Source organism: Protomyctophum bolini (assembly GCF_963924005.1).
Source record: "Protomyctophum bolini genome assembly, chromosome: 12".
Lineage (NCBI taxonomy): Eukaryota > Metazoa > Chordata > Actinopteri > Myctophiformes > Myctophidae > Protomyctophum > Protomyctophum bolini.
Window position 1 is genome coordinate 29,347,213 of NC_137873.1, and position 20,530 is coordinate 29,367,742.

Sequence of the window (20,530 nt, forward strand, 5' to 3'; positions counted from 1 at the left end):
TGGAAATAACGCTGGCATGCTATAGGCGGCGGTAGACTTTAGTCTGCCACCTTTTCGGACATGGGAGGCACGGTTTGATGGTGTCGTTTGCTCTTGACTTGTCCAGAGACATTGTTTTGCGTCTCTCAACCAATCATATCAATCTATACTCATGCTAGCTTAGCGACGTTTTGAATTGACCAATCACGAGAGCGCAGTAGGACATTTAAAGCAGGCGTTGTTCTCTCGGCGAAACATTTGAAAATAAAATTCATTATTTCTCTGACTGATTAATTTCATTCTGACTACTGCAGGATCAACGCTTCGTTCAAAGGTAAATTTACCGGTTATGTATTAAATCAATCAAGACAAGTTAACACAGGAATATCACGTTAAAATTCGTGTTTTGTTTTGGAAGAAAACACCGTATATGTTGCAACGTTAACGTAATGTTAGCAATGTAGCTAACGGACTATTTTATAATGCTAATAACAAGACTTGGTAACGACGCCATTATCCAGGGCGGTACCGATTAACAACAGGTTAAAGTAACGTTGGCTAAATTAAGTTGCGTTAATATCGGCTTGTGATCTACGTCTCTTGTGCAGTTGCCATGGCTCAGTTTGGATTTGAGAACGACATTCAAAACATCATGAAGCTGGACATGCCGATCACAAACGCACCCATGCCCAGGTGGCAGAGAAAGGCCAGCTGCTCAGCCCCGTTGAGTAACAGCAGTCTTACACCAGGGAAATCTGGTAACAATAAGTCGCAGAGTTTGTCAAAAACGCCCAGCAAAACGCCAAACAAAACTCCAGGTAATTGCTCACTGTAACTCGGACTGAGAAGGGTAAAAAAAGAGAAATGGAGGGTCCATTTGGTTGCATTTGTTCATACTTTTACAAATGGCACGTTAAAACTGATTTTACTCATTTCATATATGTAAATTGAACAATGCTTTATTCCTAGGTAAAAATGTGAAGTGTACACCATCCAAAGCAGGGGGTGACCGGTACATTCCTACCAGAAACGGCAAGCAGATGGACGTGGCAAGCTTCCTACTAACAAAGGAAAATGAACCTATGGACACCAACGAATCTACAGCTGCGGCAGTAAGTTTGTTTTATGCCATTGTGTTTACCGCACATACATTTTCAAAGACTGTTTGTTAATCCTTAAATGTTGTCTTTGAAGGAAAACCGGACAGCTTGGTCTGTCGCACTTAATGGCTGCAACATCGAAGAAGCTAAGATCTTGCACTTTGGAGGAAAGCCACTTAACGCTCCAGAAGGTAATTTAGTTACAGCCAGGTACTTGTTCCTTTTTTTATATGGATTTAGAATAAAGAAGCATGGTGTTATGATTATACTTTTCTACAATTCCACAGGTTATCAGAACAACTTAAAAGTCCTCTACAGTCAAGGCGCGACTCCAGGCTCCTCCAAAAAGACTAGATACATATCTTCTGTTCCTGACAGAATCTTGGACGCTCCGGATCTCAGGAATGACTTCTGTGAGATATTTATCCCTTGTGTTCAATAACATGCATTGTCAGACGTACATACAAAAATGCAGAGGGGACAAACATTTCATTTTTGTATGTTATGCTAATTTTAATCTAATCTCCAAAGATGCTGCATGCATTGAGGGGTAGGCTACTTATTATTATGTACAGGCTCTTTAGACATTCATTATTTACATTTGTGCATTTGAAATTGTCAGCTTTACACATTGGGTTTATACTCATGCCGTGTTTTTGTTTTTTGCCTGCATTCTTGTAGATCTGAATCTGCTTGACTGGAGCAGTCAAAACATGCTTGCTGTGGCTCTTCATGACAGTGTCTACCTGTGGAATGCCACTGCCGGAGATATCACTCAACTAATGAAGATGGAGAATTCAGAAGAGTACATCTCATCTGTGTCTTTCAGCAAAGAAGGCCACTTCCTAGCTGTTGGAACAAGTGACTGCAAAGTGCATGTGAGTATTATGTCATACAACACATGCCTTCACACATATCCTGTTCAGGATCTCATGACATTAATTTGCTGCTCCATTTGTTCCCTTTTGCACTTTTCTTCCTTAGTTGTGGGATGTTGCAAATGAGAAACGTTTACGCACCATGAGCGGCCATTCAGCCAGAGTTGGAAGCTTGTGTTGGAATGAGCATGTAGTAACCAGGTACAATTTCTAAAACTGAGTTGTGTTGTGGTTGCCTTGCAGTTATTTGGACATAGTGCTAATGCAAGCTAATCAACTCTTGAGTCACAAAATTGCTTGGGTATTTACTTTACTTTTTTGTAATTTGTCTTGCATTTATTTAGGTTTTCTGAGCTCAATTGCACCCAAAAAACCCTGAACTTTTAACATTCAGTAGAATGTAGAATTCTACCAAAAAGGCTTCAGAACACAGAACCTGAGACCATGGAAAATCCACTGAAGGTTCAAATTCAGGTTTTGTGGGTGTAATTAAAGTCACAAAACCTAAAATAAATAAATTGTCTCATTGACCGGCATCTATTGGTGGCTTATTGTAGCGCAGGCCACCACGCATTCTAAGTCAATGAGCGAGGTTATTAACTTGAAAGCCGTTTGGCCGGAAGTTAATAAGTTAAAATCTGCTATGTAACATGTCTCTCGATTGTCATTTAATCCACCCAAAACATACTTTTTGTAAGCAAAATACTATCGTTTAGAATTAGAATCAAACTCAAAGCAAGCTTGTTTTTACGTTCTAAAACATTAGCCAGCGGATTTTCCATTTCTTTCTTTAACGGATCGAAACGGAAGTGTTATGAGGGGAACCACCGTAATCAATTGACATTGATTCGGCGGGGAGGTACATGCAAAACTAGGTGCCAAAAAGGCACACTTGGTGACGGGTGAGTTAATGTCATGACACCTTTAATTTTTCCTTGTAGTGGCTCCAGATCAGGACGCATTCACCACGATGATGTAAGGATGCCACACCCTAACATCGCGTCACTGACAGGCCATACCCAGGAGGTGTGTGGCCTGAAGTGGTCCCCTGATGGGAGATACCTAGCTAGTGGAGGCAATGACAATATGGTGCATGTGTGGCCTGGCGTGGCGGAGAGCAGCAGCCCCGGAACAACAACAATCCGCTCCTTTAGTGAACATACTGGAGCAGTCAAGGTCAGCACTTCTTTTTTTTTTATCTTAAAGAATTTAAGTGATAATTATAATTCTTTGTAAATAAATGGAGGGGAAAAAAGTAATTCTATATTCCCATGGTTTGTTCAGGAACGGGAGTCTCCCTTCTCTCTAGTTGGCATACACATTTAATCCAATCGGGAGAGGATATTTTATGCAGGATAAATGAGCAGACAAATTTGGAATTGGAACACTGATAATAAATGGCTTTTCTCCTGAGCATTTTAAAGAGTTGGAGAGATAAATAGATCCCTGTTGAAAAAGCAAATATGACTACTGTCTGAATATAGAGCTCTAATTTATTTTCTATGTTTGTTTTTAATTTAGGCTTTAGCCTGGTGCCCATGGCAGTCAAACATCCTTGCATCTGGTGGTGGTACCAGCGACAGATGCATCCGTGTCTGGAATGTCAATAGTGGCTCCTGCATCAGTTCTCTTGACACTCAATCCCAGGTAATGGCACACTTCTGCTCTTCTGCGCTCTTAATTCCCTTCATTACTGTCTGAAACTATTGTAGTTATATTGAGATTGATGGTAACTAATCTATGATGCACACTGTGTGGCTGTTACAGCTGTGGCTTTCATCTATAGCAGTAGTTTTCAACCTTTTTTCTTATCAAGGTCCATTATTGGTATTTGAGCCATGGACCAACATTTGATGAGATTTAGCCTCTCAGCCTCAAAACGTAGAATGTTTTGTGGATAAGATTTTGTGCACAATTCCATGCTGCATCATGTATCATTGTTGTTACCATAGGAGAGATGACAGGCAAACGTTATCAAAATGACAATCTCTAATTGTGTAGACTTCTATTAAATTAAGTAATGTAGATGTTTAACGAAGTAATGCAAATGTTTAACAATTTAACTCTTTAGAGTATAAAACTAATCTAAGGGTCCATTTGGTTAAAAACTCCCATCTCCACCTGGACATCCCTCGATGAGTTGAAAACCACTGCTTTATAGTCTAGCACTCTAGCTGAATGATGACTCTGCCTTTCAGATATCTTCGCTGGTGTTTGCACCAAATTACAAGGAGCTTGTGTCTGGCCATGGATTTGCTCACAACAATGTTGTCATTTGGAAGTACCCATCATTTTCCAAAGTCATGGAACTCAATGGTAAGTTAAGAACTTCAGTTTATTGTCACATTAGTGGGTGAAATTGTTGGCTGTATGTGGAACAAGCAGCAACATGGGCTTAGAATAATGATACCTATATACTCATTGACATCAAATATATCGTCATATTTAATTTAACTTTTTTTTTTGCCCTTCTTGAACTGTTTTGGGCATACAATCAAAACGATACTGTCAATATTGTGGTCTCAGCAGATGCGATTCTCTTGTTTTTAGGCCACGAGGACAGAGTTCTGAACTTGATTGCCAACCCGGACTGCTCTGCTATTGCTTCGGTCGCCGGAGATGAGACGGTACGCCTCTGGAAGTGCTTTGAGTTGGACCCCATTAGAAAGAAGGCAAAGGACAGAGGTGCTGCCAAATCTACCAGCGGCGTAATTAGTCACCACGCCATCAGATAAAGTTGAGGTTTAAAGGGATATTTCACTCAAACATGTTTGGGGTCAAACTTCTATTCAGGCTTTTATGAGCACCCAGACAGTTTTTGTTGCTTGGTTCAATATTTGATATTTATTTTAATCAAACACATCCTTCCTATACAAAACTTAAAACTCTATTTTAATCATAGATTCATCAAACACCTGTTCTTCCTTGGTTCTGGTGACGTCCTTTTAATGTGTGAGGGGGGGCTTGGTTGTTTTGTCTCTTCCCCCCCCCTCCAATTTGTAAATGTATTTTCTGTAATTCTCTTTAGGGAAAAAAGTTAGCGCAAAACAATGCCCCTCTCATATTAGAAGGGCAGTATGAGTCACCAAAACAAAGGATGGGTGTTTATATTCTAGTGTGGTTAAAATGAGAGTTTTGCAGTTAGACTGGGTTGTATAGGAAGTGTCTGATAAAATTAGTGATGCGAGATTAATCGGCAAACCCATCGGTATCGGCCGATATTGGCCTTAAACCAATTATCGGTAAAATAATCTGTTTTAGTGGATTTTATAATGTTAAATTAAAGCCTGAAAAAGGCTTTTGTTGTGATGAAGGCTGCAAATTCTAGTGTTTTCTGGGGAAGCTTTCAAAAGGGTCAACAAGTTGGAACATTTTTAATAACTGCATCCCTAGTTTTGGAATAGAGGCTCATTGCTTTTCCCCTTCAAATTCAGTGTTTATAAGCCTTTTCTCAGAATGGACAAAATTGAATATATTCTTAATACAGAATGAGATATCTATCGGATATCGGCCAAAATGTCTCATCGGTACATCCCTAGATTAGATTAAATTGTCACTGTACAGAGTATACAAATACTTAGACTATCTAATATCTAAATGCTGAATCAAGCAATTTAAACAGTCGGGTGCACAAGCCTGAGATGATGATCCCGAACATATTTGAAAGTAAAATTCCCCAAGGGTTTTATTCAATTGTGTACAGTTTTAATTGCGGTCAAATAAAGTTTTTTTTTTCTTCTTTTGCATTCGGAGTTGCTGTTTCTCATGTATAAACTGTAATTTTAGAATTTCAATCAGAAGTGGTTGAGTATCCTGTCGGGTTCTTTTGCAATGTCTTACGCCTAACCGAAGCCTGCTTCATTTGGTAAAATGTTTAGTGTGGGCATTTAATATATTTGTGAATGTGATGCACATCATGTAATATTAAATAAATGGCTCTTGCCATGCCGATGTATGTCTCCAGGTAGTCCTTAAATGGCTTAAAAGTAATGGATGATAAAGAATTACAGGTTAGCTTGGTTTAAAGCTACAATCTGCAGGTTTGTTTCCTTGACAGTTAAATGTAATCTGTAATTGCTACAATGTTTACTATAAAGATGTATATGGTATACCATGAGCTGTTTCATCAGTAGTCATGACATTAGGGTCAACATTCTCAATGGGTAGTAGGAAGACCATAATTGCAGAAAGTACAAGCCCCCAACACAATTGACTTAGATGTATGCACTTCATTTAGTGGAAACTGTTCTTGGTTAATATGACCACGCGAACAACTTGGGAACTGTGAAATTCTCTATCTGGGGCGAAATACCTGAATATGGCCACACCCTCTTTTAAATAACCGCCACTTAAAACATGCCTCTTCTAAATTGTTGTAGATGTTCTGAGATGCTCAAAATGTTGAGAATGCTCAATAGATCATATGCACACTAGCCAATTTGCCATTGACCGCCCATACATCCAGACAAAGACCTATCTAATTGTATTAAATTACGTCAAACTCACCATTGCAGCTGTACGAAAAGCTTTTAAAAGAGTTGGAAGTGCTCATTGGATCACTCAACGATCCTGTGTGTGTACCACCTGTTTTGAATTTGCACATAATGCAGGAGGCAGCAGGATGTTCCTTTACTGAAAGTGAGCGCTTCCAAACTCCAACACAAAATCCCCTGCAAGGAATTTCGTGACAGTAGCTCATAACATGTCTACGGTGGTATTTTATGAAACAGACTTTGCAGATAGGATCATTCAAGCTTTTCGTACAGCTGCAATGTTGGCGAGTTTGACGTAATTTAATACAATTAGGCAGGACTTTGTCTGCTTGCATGTATGGGCGGTCAATGGCAAATTGCGGCTAGTTTCCACCTTGCCATTAACTTGTGGAAAGATGACCGCCGTGTGCATATGGTCTATTGAGTATTCAAACATGAGCATTCTGAACATTTTGAGCACCTCAGGAAATCTGTCGCACAAACCGTTTAGATTTGAAGTAGTGGTCATTTCCGGGTATTTAGCCCTGGATAGAGAATTTCTCACAGTTCCCAAGTTGTTCGCAGAAGTCATAAATTAGCCAAGAACAGTTGAGATATTCTCAGCTAAATGAAGTGCATACATATCTTAGCCAGGTCCTGGAGTATATAGAGCCCTGGCAAGTACCTAAACTGTTTTGTAGCTTTACCATGTAACCTGTACCTGTAAGTAGTACATTTTATTTATATAGCACCATTTAAAGATCAAAGTGTTTTATACAGTACAATTAAGACAAAACGAGGTAACCCATTTTGGTGTTTTACCCCCTCAGGCCGGGAACCCATTTTGGGGTTATGTACAGTATGTACAGTATTCAAAAATGTATTTTTTTTTATGCTATATAAATATTTGAAATTTTTCTGAAAACTTAGGTCAGGTTTTAGAGGCGTTTTTAGAATTGGCCTCAGGCCTAGCAGATAACTGCTGTACAATTCATCTCAAGCATGGAAAATAAAATCATGCAACAGCTTCTAAAAATGTACAGAGGCTGCAGCTCTCAAGACTTTAGGCACTACAGCCTGAAAGGCTTTGTCACTAGATTTGAGTTTATCGTGTATGCATGCACAGTTGCACACCTGTTGTGCTTGACATTCATTAGCAAATTGTCATGGCAGGCTCCATCTTTTATGTTAGTGTGCACTGTGGATTCACTGAAAGCCTTTCTGAAAATGACCAATTCATTAACATTTCTATTTACATTGTGTATATTAATCAACCAAGTCAGCAATTTATCTAAAACATTTTTATTTCAAGATAAATAAGAAACCTTTTGACATTAATTCTGTACAGGTTATTTACAGATGCCAGTCTTTACAATGTACATTTTATCATGCCCCACAAGGGATACAATACCAAACTCCTGTGTTCTTGTGAATACCATCCGTGACAACCAAACTAATTATCATCTATGTGCCTCACATTTGAAAAACACCGTGTCAAAACACCGTGTCAATTTGTTAAATCATTTATGCCATTCATATCCAAAAAACATGGCATAAATACGTGTATGAAGAAAATTCAATGATGCTCTCTGGACAGTCATTACTCGCTCCTCTTGACAAAATGTTAGACTTCCTTCACTTTGCCAAGGATAACTTTGCCATTCGTGGAGTGGTGTGCTATACCATTGCCATTCTCCATCTTCTTACCATTGGTCATCACTTTGATTTGGCGGGATAAACCATTCTGCTTGGACTTGTCCTTATTGTTCACAGGAAGGCGGTTTCCCTTTATATAGGCCTGTACCCAGAAGTGAGAGAAGAGGAAGAAAAAGAAGGTTCCATATATCCAGATGAGGTGGATCCATGTAGGAACTTGGAAGTCACACTTCTCCATGAAGTAGTACTGGCTGATGTGAACAGAGACCAGAATAAACTGTGTCTAGGAAGGGAATAGGATAGTGTAGAACAGAAATGGTATGAATAATACTGCATTACAAACTACATCAGCTTAGCTATGATGGTACAATCAACTATGCTGGTTATTTCTGCAACTTAACCCATTAAGACATGGAACGCATCTGTCTCTTTAGCGTTTAACCATTATTTTATACTTTTGCTATTGAAAAATAGCAGATATACTATATATATATGCTATTTTTGAAAAATCTTGAAATCGTGTGCAAATCTTAGGCCAAATACATGTGGCCTTGACATGAAATAGTTTGAGAACCACTGATATAGAAAAATGGGCTTTTCAGAAAACTATCATGATTTAAAACATACATGGGCAACTGGCGGCCCCCACCTTCACTTAATGTGGCCCTCAGGTTAATATCGGAATACTGATATCTACCGTTAGCCCCACCGACTTCAAATTCAACACACGCGTTCCACACCACCGCAGGGGGTGCAGTGTCGAGTCGGTCGGACCCACTGCCCAGGCTCTGGACGGGGCCCCTGCCCAGCGTCCATATATGGAGCTGGCCTGTTCTGACCTAAACACTCCATATTTGGGCATTTCTGACACAGAACTCCACAAGCTGGCCTGTTCAGACATCACAACACTGCATATTTGGGCATGGCTGACACAGAACCTCCATAATAGGAATAAAGGGACACAGACATGACTTCTGCATAGACTCCATATTTGGGCATACCTGACAAGTAACTCCATATATGGGCATGGGTGGGGCGTGAATTTCAAACTTGCATTGTTCCAAGTAGGCCAGTGCCCAACGGGCACCGCCGTAGAGGCCCCACAGGCACCACTCTAGTATTATTGATTTCAACTGTTACAATTCCAAACATGACCCGCTTTAATTACTTCAGTCTAAATAAGTAATTAGTATTACCAGTAAGTAATACTACTTTTTTTAAGTTAAGTTATTTTTATGTTAAGTTTTTAACTTAGCCATAACCATATAAGGAGTCCCCAAAGCAGCTATACGTCCAAATATGGAGTGTGTTGCATCAATCACAAACAAATCACTCAGCTCCAAATATGGGCACAAAGGACACACACACACACACACACATGATCTGATAGGTCTCATAGTAAGTGCTCACTGCATTCGCAATCACTGTGTTCGCAACTATTTACTAAATGTTTTCAGGATTCCAATTCAAAAATAGCAAAAGAATATTTCAGGATTTCAAATATTAGCAAAGAAATAGTGAGCTTGTAGATCGGCTATTTTTTGCTACAACACTAACAACAGTAATATGCAATGCGTCCCTCTGGAGTGAGTGGAAGACATTTGTACAGGGTTCTCCACGGTTGTGAAATTCCTGAAAATATTTTGAAATTAGAAAAAAAACATTTCCCAGTGCTGGAAAAGGTTTTGAATTTATCAAGGGTCCTGGAAAAAATAGTTGGCTATTGATTTTGTTAATAAAAAAAGTAAAAACATATAACATTACACGAAATATGTAACATAAGTCATTATTCACCAAACGGGCTGCATGATTGCAGCCTAATGTGTACTGGTATGTGACAACAATAACAGATCTACAAGCTCACAACATGATCCTATGCTCTAGGATAGGAATGTGGCAGAACATTGGCACAAAATCTGGAATGTAATTAAATTGTAGCATTATATAGCTATATTCTATGCTTTATTGTTGCTACACTGCCTGTCTTTGGGCATTGCACATAGGAGTAAGATACTCATTATTGCACTGAAGGATTGTTATATAGGCCTGGAAATTGGGTTAAATATTCTGAAAAAGTGTTGGAGATTCATTGGTAAGAATGTGTGGGAACCCTGTTTGTAGAATCTGGTCTCAGGTCTCAATGGGTTCAAATTGATGTAGAAGTAGAGAAAAGGGACATACCAGCTGGATTGCTGTCATGTACTTCTTCCACCACAAGTACTTCTGGAATCGAGGTCCTGCAGCAGACAATCCATAGTATGTGTACATGATTACATGGACCATTGAATTCACCATGCAGTGGAAGGTGCCCATTCCCGATGCTGGTGACAAAGAAAAACACCTATTATTAGTTTTTTAAAAGACGTATTTTCAGATTCTCCCTCTACAATCTACATGTATTGTATTGTATTGTATTGTGTTTGGCATAGTGTGTGTGTGTGTGTGTGTGTGTGTGTGTGTGTGTGTGTGTGTGTGTGTGTGAGAGAGAGAGAGAGAGTGTGTGTGAGAGTGAGTGAGTGAGTGAGTGAGTGAGTGAGTGAGTGAGTAAAATAACTCAAGAAAATATTGGTGAATAGGTGATCAGTACAACACCCCAAAGACATTACCTTTAGAGTGAAAAATAAATAAATACAAGACTGAAACCAGACTGAAAATCAATGTTTACAAATTGCAGACTAGAAATCATTAGACATTTCTAGTTTGTGATAGTTTGTGAAAAGGATTCCTGCCAATGTTACTGTACTTTCTGATAAGGACAATATTTCCCATTTCAAGCTGACTCTGCTTTTCACTCTTGCATGAAAATGTGATGCCATCACAACTACTTGTGGAGCTCACTGCATAGTGTTTAAAATCTCCGGTTTACACGGTTTGTTTTTGCATGACATGTTGACATGTGTGTGGAGCTTACCAGGGGTCAAAGTGATACCCCACCACCAGGTCCAGGGCATGAAGGAGTGGTGGAACACATGGAGAAATGTGATTTGGCTTTGTTTCTTTCTCACCACAAAAAATACCTAGAATAAAACGTTACAAGTCAAGTCAAGTAAATTGTATTTATAAAGCATATTTAAGAATAGCCAACGGCCGACCAAAGTGCTGTACACCAAGAGAAAAAACTAAATATCTACACATTGCACAATATATAAACTCATTGCGCAAAAACATCACATATTACGGTACACAAGGTTAAAAAACATTAAAAAAACACAAAGAAACTTTTACTACTATCTAAAGTCAAAAGTATGGAAAATGAATGCAATAAAATTTGACAGAAAAAATACTTACTGTGTCAAGGAGCTCAATGTATTTTGAAATATAAAAAATCCAACACACTCGAACCATCTATAGTAGGTAAGGAATGACAAAGATCAGTCAGGCAACTGTTATGTTGAACGACCTATTCAATTTATGAGTTTTAAATTAAAGCTTACAACATTGGGACAAAACTTCAGGTCACAATCCTGAGATTCTTTATCAAGTATCCCAACTATGGGAGGTTGATGGTACAGGAAGTGTTAGCTTACCCTTAGAGCTTCTGGAGTGGTAGAGGTGTCAACAAGGTCACATCTCCAGGTATAGGTTGTGCCCCATCCTGCCGCCAAATACTGATTAGAAAAACAGACACACACACACACACACACACACACACACACACACACACACACACACACACACACAGTCAAATATAATCACTCAAGGGAATGTTAGCAACTGATAAAACATTACAGAAAATTAAAATAATAATCATGCTCACCTCATACACTATGTAGGAATTCAGTACCACCATGGAAAAATTATAGAAAATCATGGTCGTGTTGAGGCGAAAGGGCTTGCGGTTGGCCATTAAGCGAGGCCCAATATAGACAGCACAAATCACATAGGCCAACAGGATGGAGGACATCTCTATGGGGCTCTGCATCAGAGGATAGGGTCTCACCCTCTCATCTGAAGACAACAAAAGTAACACGCATCAATATCTCAGCATACTAGCAGCAACAGTTACATGAGATTTCATGTGATAGTAATAATAAAATATGTATAAAAATGAATAACACAAGAAGCTTAAGACACTCACCAGTTCTTTTCAGGATACTGGCATGCAATTCTAAAACATTCGATAGAACTTCTCGCAGCATGTTGACTGACTGCCTCAGTTCACGTGGACTAGTACAGATCCCTGAAATACACAGAAAGACAAGCAGTCAGAATCTCAATGCCAGGAAAAGAGGCTGAGCTAACTGGGAGGATGGTATAGACTATAGACAGTAACAGAGCAACCTGTCCAGCTGCTCGCACACTGACTAAACAAACACGAGACAGCTGTGCAGGCTCATCAAACGGCTCACGCTGCCCCCATACACCAAATAGTCGGTAATAGTAAATGGGGAAACTTGTACAGTACAAGATTTGTGATTTACTAAAAATTGACTGATTGACTAAAACCTTGTGATTTACCAAAATGGAGTTAGTAAGAACAGACCAATAACTCTTTACTAACAGCAAGTCAAATTATAGTAGTGGCAGTGCCAATTGCCTCATGTAAAATAAAATAAAAGATCACACCCATGTGAAGTGAGTGGGGGGGGGGGGGGTCGACGGAAGTTCCAGACCCACAGGAACGCCGGCCAGGGTGAAATGACAGTTACCGTGTGGGTACACATAGCTGTGGTTGCACCACTCAAAAAATAGAAAAGAATCCTCAGAGTGGTGCCACTCCAACAATGAGGCATTTCATTGACTAACAGAGCAAGTTCAACAGGTGAGACAGAAGGGCAAGCCTATATGGTTATACAACCTACATTAGCTTAGCATGTCATCTCACAAGAACATAGCCGATTCATTCATTCTAAATACAAATGATATACACACAAACACTCAAAATGGGAATGTTTCCCTGCCAACCATGACAAGAAAGCTGTGTATAGAAAATACAATGGTCTGACCACAATGCAGTGTGAGAAACATGCCCTACTGAGAAAAACTCAATGGTCATAATCATTCATACTACAACAGTACTGTGTGTGAATGACACCTATCCTAATGTATCTTTGTGCATTAGCAAAACACTCACCTGCTGAGCTCAAGTCGAAAGCCCTCTTGTAAATCTGATGGCGATAACAGTTGAAAAGCTCACGTAGGCACCACTAGTGCTTGCAGTGTGCCGCCAACACAGTACAGTGAATATTAGGGATATAAATAAATAATTGTAGTCCTTAGGCTGTAGTTTCCGGTTGGTCTCAAATCCTTATTGTTGAAATCCTTTCCCAAATAACCACCAAAACCTGGAACGATGAGAAGGGGAATGAGAGATGAACAGGCATACGAGGAGTGTTTTACGGTATGACAGCATGGGATTGGAAGCATTTAAAACCAGGGACAGGCGACAGACAACGCCTTGCTAGTTTCAGGACCACACCCTATTTCAGCCCTAAGCTCCACCTACTTATGCACACTTTATACATCCCACCATTTGCATGTTTCACTAATCTAATAACTAGTATCAGTAGGTAGCCATGCATAAGCCCAGACCATTGTGTAAATATCTATTTATCTCAATTGTTTTACATTTATTGCCTTGTTTGCAATTTACTTTACCCCCTTCCTTCTGTTAAAGGGTTAGTAAAGATTTTTTAGCTTAAAGCTGTAGGAAATACTTGCAATTAATATAGTGGTTGCAAAGGTATTAAGTTATTGCCCGAGTCCTGTGGTGGGAGTTCTAGTCTTTTTTTGGTGAATATTAAGTAATTCCGGGCATTTGGTGGGGGTCCCTGGGAGCCACGCATTAAAAATAAATGAATCCACAAAACTAGCATCATTTGTATTGTTGACCTATTTCTACCATATAGTGCAACTTTCGTTCAACTTTGACCCCTCTGTCACATGTAACTATGGGTTTGTGATGCTGCTGGTGTAGTGATACTGGACACAAAAAATTGTTTCATGTGACAGAGGGTTCTAACGAAAGTTGCGCTATATGGTAGAAATACTGAAGCTAGTTTTGTGGATTCCTTTATTTTTAATTAAAAAAAGAACCAAAACAAGACCAGAACTCCCACTATGGGACTTGTATCTTTGCAACCACTATTGATGGCAAGTACAAAAATCTGATTACTGTGGCAATGCCATCATTAGAGGTACTGTAATAGGTCAAGTCCACTTGGAGTTCAAAACAAACACTGAATGGATTTCTCTGGCTTCATTAGAGGTGTATGTGACATTGCCACTATCCTCCTTCCCTGCAGTTATCAATCTCAAGGCGATAACGCAGACGTCTGAACAGAATTTGGGCTAAAGGTGAATTATCATATAAGGCAACATGAGGCAACTTCTAAGGTTACCCATACCTTTCTGTCTTTCGAGGTGCTCACTCTCCGAGATGCATATTGAAGCCAGGCTAAGGGCTGCCCCGGTAACGCCCATATGTTGCATACAGCTCACCTGTGGCTCTGGTTCTACCTGTTCCTCAACCGCTGAAAGATGGGTGTGTGGACCAGATAGGCCTTGAAACCAACTCTCTAACCCATACTTTGGAATGAAAGGTTGTTTGGAACGAGAAGAATTCAGGCACGGGGGGGGGGGGGGGGGGGGGGGGGGGGGGGGGAGTGACAGAGGCACAGAACAGATGACAGGACCGGAAACATGACAGGTGACGCACTGCCTAAGACATGTAGCACGTAGACACACTGCTTAAGACATGTAGCACGTAGACAAGGGGATTTACTTTACTTTGAGGTTAATGTTTACAAATCAGACCTTTTTGTTATTTTCTTTTTAATTGTGCCTGCGATCTCTTTGAAACAATTAATGTTGGGACAAACTAGTTAATTACGGTAGTTCTGGCAGCAATCGTCCAGGGTCGCGATAAGATTAGTATTAAATAATCAGTTGAGTCTTATAAAGTCTTAAAGTCTCAGAGTCTTCTTAGTTCTCTTCTTAGGTGCCTCTTTACTGTATATTAAGGCGTCGACAATAAACCCCCAGGCACTGGCGGAATCTCCCCTCGTCATCGGCGTCATTCATATATTCCCAGAAATTCCCAGACATAAGGTGATTCTACAACATTTTTGAGGGGCGCTAGCCCCTCCTATATACAGGTTTGTTTTTAGCTTAAAAAAACCATTAAAAACGCCATTGACAATAAAGAGAGTGTTTGTTTTGTTTTACAGCACCATTACATCACCTAATCATAGCAACATGAGTTAGACTTTAATCTATTAGCGCCCCTCACTTTTTTTAACAAGCAAAACATCCATTCTTTTTTTGAGGGGTGCTATAGCCCCTCCTATCTCCAGCTTTGAGGGTTTGTGTAAACACAAACATTGTTCCAACACAAGCATTGAATGCCATTGACAATGAATGGCCAGCTTTGAGTGTTTGTGCAAACATAAACATTGCGTTAACACAAACATTGAAGACGAAGGTGAACACGCAGATTCTGATGATAATAAGAGCTCCCCTCACATCACACAGGTGTGTGGTTTTTTTTTTTAGAGGGGATTAGAGGCAGATTGTTTATCAAAGACAAATTTGTGTAAATGCAGCTGTCAAAGGAGTTGCTTGTGATCTATTTAACGCCTTGCACATTTCCTTGAAGCTAGGTGGCCTCAGGCATCCAGGGACTACAAACAAGAAGGTATGGTTTTAAATTGCAGTGTCTTCAGGCCACCAAAACGATTGCATAAACGAAGATCATTATTATATATTTATTATATCCCATGAAGACTGCACAGTAAAACCAAGCGGTTTCAAATCAATAACTACCATCTACTATTATTGAAAAGGAAACTTGTATTCTATTGCGAAACACTAGTAGGCCTATTGTATCAGACATACTAAAGAATAGAATGGCTTTTCTGCTGTTTCATTAAAGCAGCAGTTCATTATGACTGCTGCTGCTGTCATGACATTCCAATGCCATGAAGAAAAAAGTAGTGGCCATTGTTTGGCCATTCAGTGCTGTCCAGAGCATCACTTGTTTGACACAGATGGCATATTATGCTACAAAACGACGGCTGTTTTGGTGGATCTTGTGACCGTATTCATGTTTGGTTAGCTTAGCTCTCAGTTTTGCCCAAATGGCAGAATTCACTGCAGAGACTAAGAGCAATGCATTCATACGGTGCTCGGAGACTAGCACAGCTCATTGCTCAACAGCGCTGTGAGAGAAGGAGAGGATCCACGACACTTGCCATTTGAATAAATGATGTGCATAGCATAGGTTTTTCACCCTGTGATCATTGTTCGTGTAATGTTGTTTAGGTTGCCTAACATGTCACCTGGCTTAAGGCTCATGAATGTTTTCAGTGGGCGTCACAGCATTGTTCAAGTTGTTGGATTTATGCCTTTAGGCAGCACTTGATAGTACAGTCATCTGTCTGTCTGTACAGACAACAGGTTCCCTTAAATAACCCAAAACATGCACATCCAGGCTGCTATTGTTCATAATTTTAAGAGAACTGCAAGACATAGCTAACAAATTAGAATTTGCTCAAGCCTTATTGGCCCCCACATGCACTACATGATTTTGAGGACTAGGCCAAAGTTTGTGAAACTGATGCGTGAGGTCAGAGGTTACCCTCTAGGCTATATTTATTGTCAAAAGAGTAGGCCTACCTACTTGCATACAAATACATCAGTGGGGTATGCTAAACTGACTGAAACTCAGCTTCCCTCATCAGGCCTAACCTTCCATGATTGATTGTTTGTTGTGACGTTTTCGTATGTTTTGTCTTCATTCTGTAGGTAGGCCTACATATGTTGCCGTCTTTTGTGGGCATAATACCGTTTGTGTTATATGCTATATGAATTTTTAAATACAGGGAATTAAAACTGTTTTAATGCGAAATAAACCCTTCCCAAGTTCCCAGGCCAGTCCACCAAAATATAGGCTGTAGCACTAGCTGTGGTCCATATTACTGCTCTTGCTGCCTTGCAGTAAGGCTATGGACCAGAGCTAGGCTGTTATGTTTCCCCACGATATTACAATCAAATGTGCATGTGTGGCTCTGACAAACACTCACCTAAGTTCGAACACCAGTTTTGCAGAACACAACAAAATGCTAAATCTTCACTCAATGTCGAGCTGGGGGCGTTTTGACCATAGAGTTATATATAAACGGCTTTGCCGCTTTGACACGGTGGTAAGTTTGTGGCTGCAAAATGACCGCTGACTGTGGAGTGGGGACGCTACTCTGGTAATCAGCATCGAGTTTGGTGAAGGTGCGTCTCATGGGACACCTTCTCTGACCACTAGATGCTGCTGTTTGCCATGTGGTCATGATTTTTAGAAGTCCTCAGAAGACAAATCAAGCTGGCAGCTTCCATTTCAACACAGTAACTTATTGTGTGCTCTACAAACCTGTTATCTGGGATGGACTCCTCCTGTTAGGACATACGGTAGGCGATTATTATGTTCGTCTTATTTTCATCTTATTATGTATGGAGAGGAGACGAGAGGGGCATTTTTATTATTGTCTCGACTCTCCACCAGGCCGAAGGCATGGAGAGAGAGTATATTTTGCACTCGTCGTGCACTGGTGTGTGTGTGTGTGTGTGTGTGTGTGTGTGTGTGTGTGTGTGTGTGTGTGTGTGTGTGTGTGCGTGCGTGCGTGCGTCCGTTCGTCCGTCTGTGTACAGCTATTGTTTTTTGCAAAACACATTGTTGGAACAAAATGCCTCAAATCAACCAATTGCCAGAAGAAATAACACCCTTTTCACATTGGCTTATTATAGCGCCACCAGGAGGCCACAACCTGAAGGCCCAGGGGCACTTCTTCTATAGTTTGATTTGATTTGTATTGTATTGTCTCCAACAGGCCGAAGGCATGGGGAGAGAGTATAATTATGTTTTGCACTCTGTCCGTGTGTGTGTGTGTTCCAGAACGGCCTGTTATAGCGCCACCAGGCTAAATCGTTACACAGTATCTCTATAGTCATGTGTTCAAGACTGATCTGTCTGATATTTCATATTCCATCCCAATTAGTAGGCCCTACTAAGGTTCTGTGACCATCCTCTGCAGCAACAATGTTTTGATGATTAATTTGACCTCCATGGACCCTTTATAAAAGATGGCCACCATCCAGTAGCGTGAAAACATTACTTTTGAATAGGAAAGCAATTTATTTGGGGTTTGTAATTTTTACAAACACAAAACACATGTGTCAGAGCATTCTGTGTCACTGGTTTCTGAATCATGCGATTCAGCTGACTCCACCTCTGTGCATCCTCATCCTCTTCAACTGGCCCTGGTGCAGGTATCACAAATTGTATGCCCTTTGCCTTTACTCTGGGAGATCATCTTGTGTACGTCCTCACCACTCTGCTTAAGGCAGAGAACCCAGACAAGTACCGTGGTCAGTGGTCCTTTTCATACAGTGTGCGATGAGTGCGCTACAAGGGGAGTGAGTGAGGAGATATACTGAGATACTTGAGGAGATATACTTGTCGCGGGAGGAGTCATTGCTGACTGATCCGTTGATTGTGCACTGAAAGGCAAGCATTATATGAGGGGGCTGCGTTTCCCTGAGGCTGATGTATGAGGCACTTATGAGTCAGCTGGCTGATAACTAATCTACCGGTAACAGAGAATCTTGATATTCTGCCTTCCTTCGTACTAACTTCACTCAGTCCATCACAGGTAACCCCTATTGCAACATGGCCTGGGACATGTGGGTTGAATGTACAATGAACAAGGGCAGCAAAATGAAGACAGGCTGGCTGGCTCTCCATCCTCCAAAATGAAAATCAGCTGCTGGTGCACCCCAGAAATGTTAACAATGTGGACTGCATAAGAGCGGCTCACAACACTCTTGTCACCCGAAAATAAGTCAATAGGAAGCACACGGAAAGTGGCCCGAAATGGATGCGAGAAGATGAGCAGTGTGTGCAGAACCTGATTGCATGCATGGATGAGTTCGACTCATTCCGTTTAATCCGGCCTCATCCACACTTTGCACCCTACAGTCAACCATGCCTGCCTCTGACTTTATATCAGCCCATTCTGCTGGAGAGGACAAGTTGAACATCTTCTTGCAGGACCGCGTGTTCAGTAAGAATAAATCTCTCCATGCAGTTTGAGCAAACATTTGACATTTTCCAAGCATGCATGCATAGAGAAGCCCGGTGAGGATCAGATCTCCAGTTTTAGGAAACACAGAATGGGGGGACTTTTTATTATTTCCACCTCTAAGGTATATTAATGACATAGTACAATGTTGAAAATGAGTGGAATGCCCCTTTAATTTACTGGAAGTCCCAGTTTCCCGCTGATCGGTCGAGAGTTGGCCGAGATTAGCTGCTCACAGTGACAGACAGACTCACAGTGGTGAAAACATAATTCCTGCCCTAATAAAAATCTGATATGAAGGAAAAAGTGAAGAAAGATTGAACAACATTGAAGCATTAGAAACATATCTACACAGACAGGTGTCTTTACAGAGTTCAACCACAGACGGTATGTCACCTTTATCTACACATTCCAACACAGGAAAAAAGGCTGTGAGCTAACAGAGCTTAGCATGAATGATTGAAACAGCCTGGCTCAGTGGCAGGGTTTCTCTCACAACAGGTTGACAATACTCGTTTTTTACAGCAGCCTTGAGCAGACATGCTAGAAGGTATATGCAGGCTGCTTCTTCATCTTATCTTAAAACAACCCTGCCCCCAAGTAATTAATTGGATGTAGAGCAAGCTCGTGTAATGAAAGCCATTCATATTTAATTATTAATAACATCTTCTCCTCTGGAACAGGAAAATACATCTCTTCCACAGCATAAGTTCATTTGTTACCCCATTTGCTAGTGTTAATCCCACTTACCCTCCTTGCTCTGTTGCCATGGATATGCTATTCCTATGGCAACTAGAGGCCTTTGCGGATGGCCTCGGGCCCTGACCGCAGAGGACTCTGAACCTTTCATTCAAAATTCTCTTCAAGCTCATAGATGAATCACATTAACAGTACATATACAATCTCTATCTCTCTCCTTCTCCCCATGCTCTGTTGAGAGTAGCTGTCATAGCTACGTACCTCACTTACACATTCCACGTGTGTGAGACCACATAGCTGTTTGTGACTCCACATTTATTCTTCTAACATCACACGGCACAATGCCTGATAAGCTTCTGATGGTATCAAAATGTAATTTGATAGGTAGGTAGGCCTACATTGAATTAGACGCGCTTTCCTGGCTACTTGATAGCCTACAGTTTGCCAGTGTGTTTGGCGTGTTGCCTCGCCAGTCGGAAGGAGGGGGGTCAGCTGTGATCAGATTTATTGCGTAGCCTACGTGTCTGCCACTGTCATAAGAGTGAATGCCACAAGCTTTTTAATTTTTGGCAGCGTTGGAAACCGGAGCTCCATCTTTAAAGATGCATGAGAAGTCTTGAGCAGCGAAGAACGGAGACGGACGCATTGACAGAGAAAGTGTTCCTTTATCAGTGAGA

The 20,530-nt window shown here is 40.6% G+C and overlaps 2 protein-coding genes across 2 annotated transcripts; one reads left to right on the forward strand and one right to left on the reverse strand.

The window, feature by feature from the left end:
* The first annotated feature begins 211 nt into the window (after positions 1-211).
* On the forward strand, positions 212-5,901 carry cdc20 (cell division cycle 20 homolog). The gene is made up of 11 exons (XM_080777491.1): positions 212-313; positions 588-797; positions 949-1,091; positions 1,174-1,270; positions 1,367-1,492; positions 1,761-1,957; positions 2,064-2,158; positions 2,899-3,133; positions 3,479-3,604; positions 4,156-4,273; positions 4,508-5,901. Exons 2-11 carry the CDS (start codon positions 593-595, stop codon positions 4,690-4,692), a joined length of 1,527 nt encoding a protein of 508 aa, XP_080633617.1. The 5' UTR covers positions 212-313; positions 588-592; the 3' UTR covers positions 4,693-5,901.
* A 1,820-nt stretch (positions 5,902-7,721) lies between these two features.
* On the reverse strand, positions 7,722-13,429 carry elovl1a (ELOVL fatty acid elongase 1a). Its single transcript, XM_080777729.1, has 8 exons — positions 13,160-13,429; positions 12,164-12,265; positions 11,843-12,033; positions 11,613-11,693; positions 11,374-11,430; positions 10,997-11,102; positions 10,267-10,406; positions 7,722-8,368 (listed from the first exon to the last, which is right to left on the reverse strand). Exons 2-8 carry the CDS (start codon positions 12,222-12,224, stop codon positions 8,054-8,056), a joined length of 951 nt encoding a protein of 316 aa, XP_080633855.1. The 5' UTR covers positions 12,225-12,265; positions 13,160-13,429; the 3' UTR covers positions 7,722-8,053.
* Positions 13,430-20,530: the final 7,101 nt, after the last annotated feature.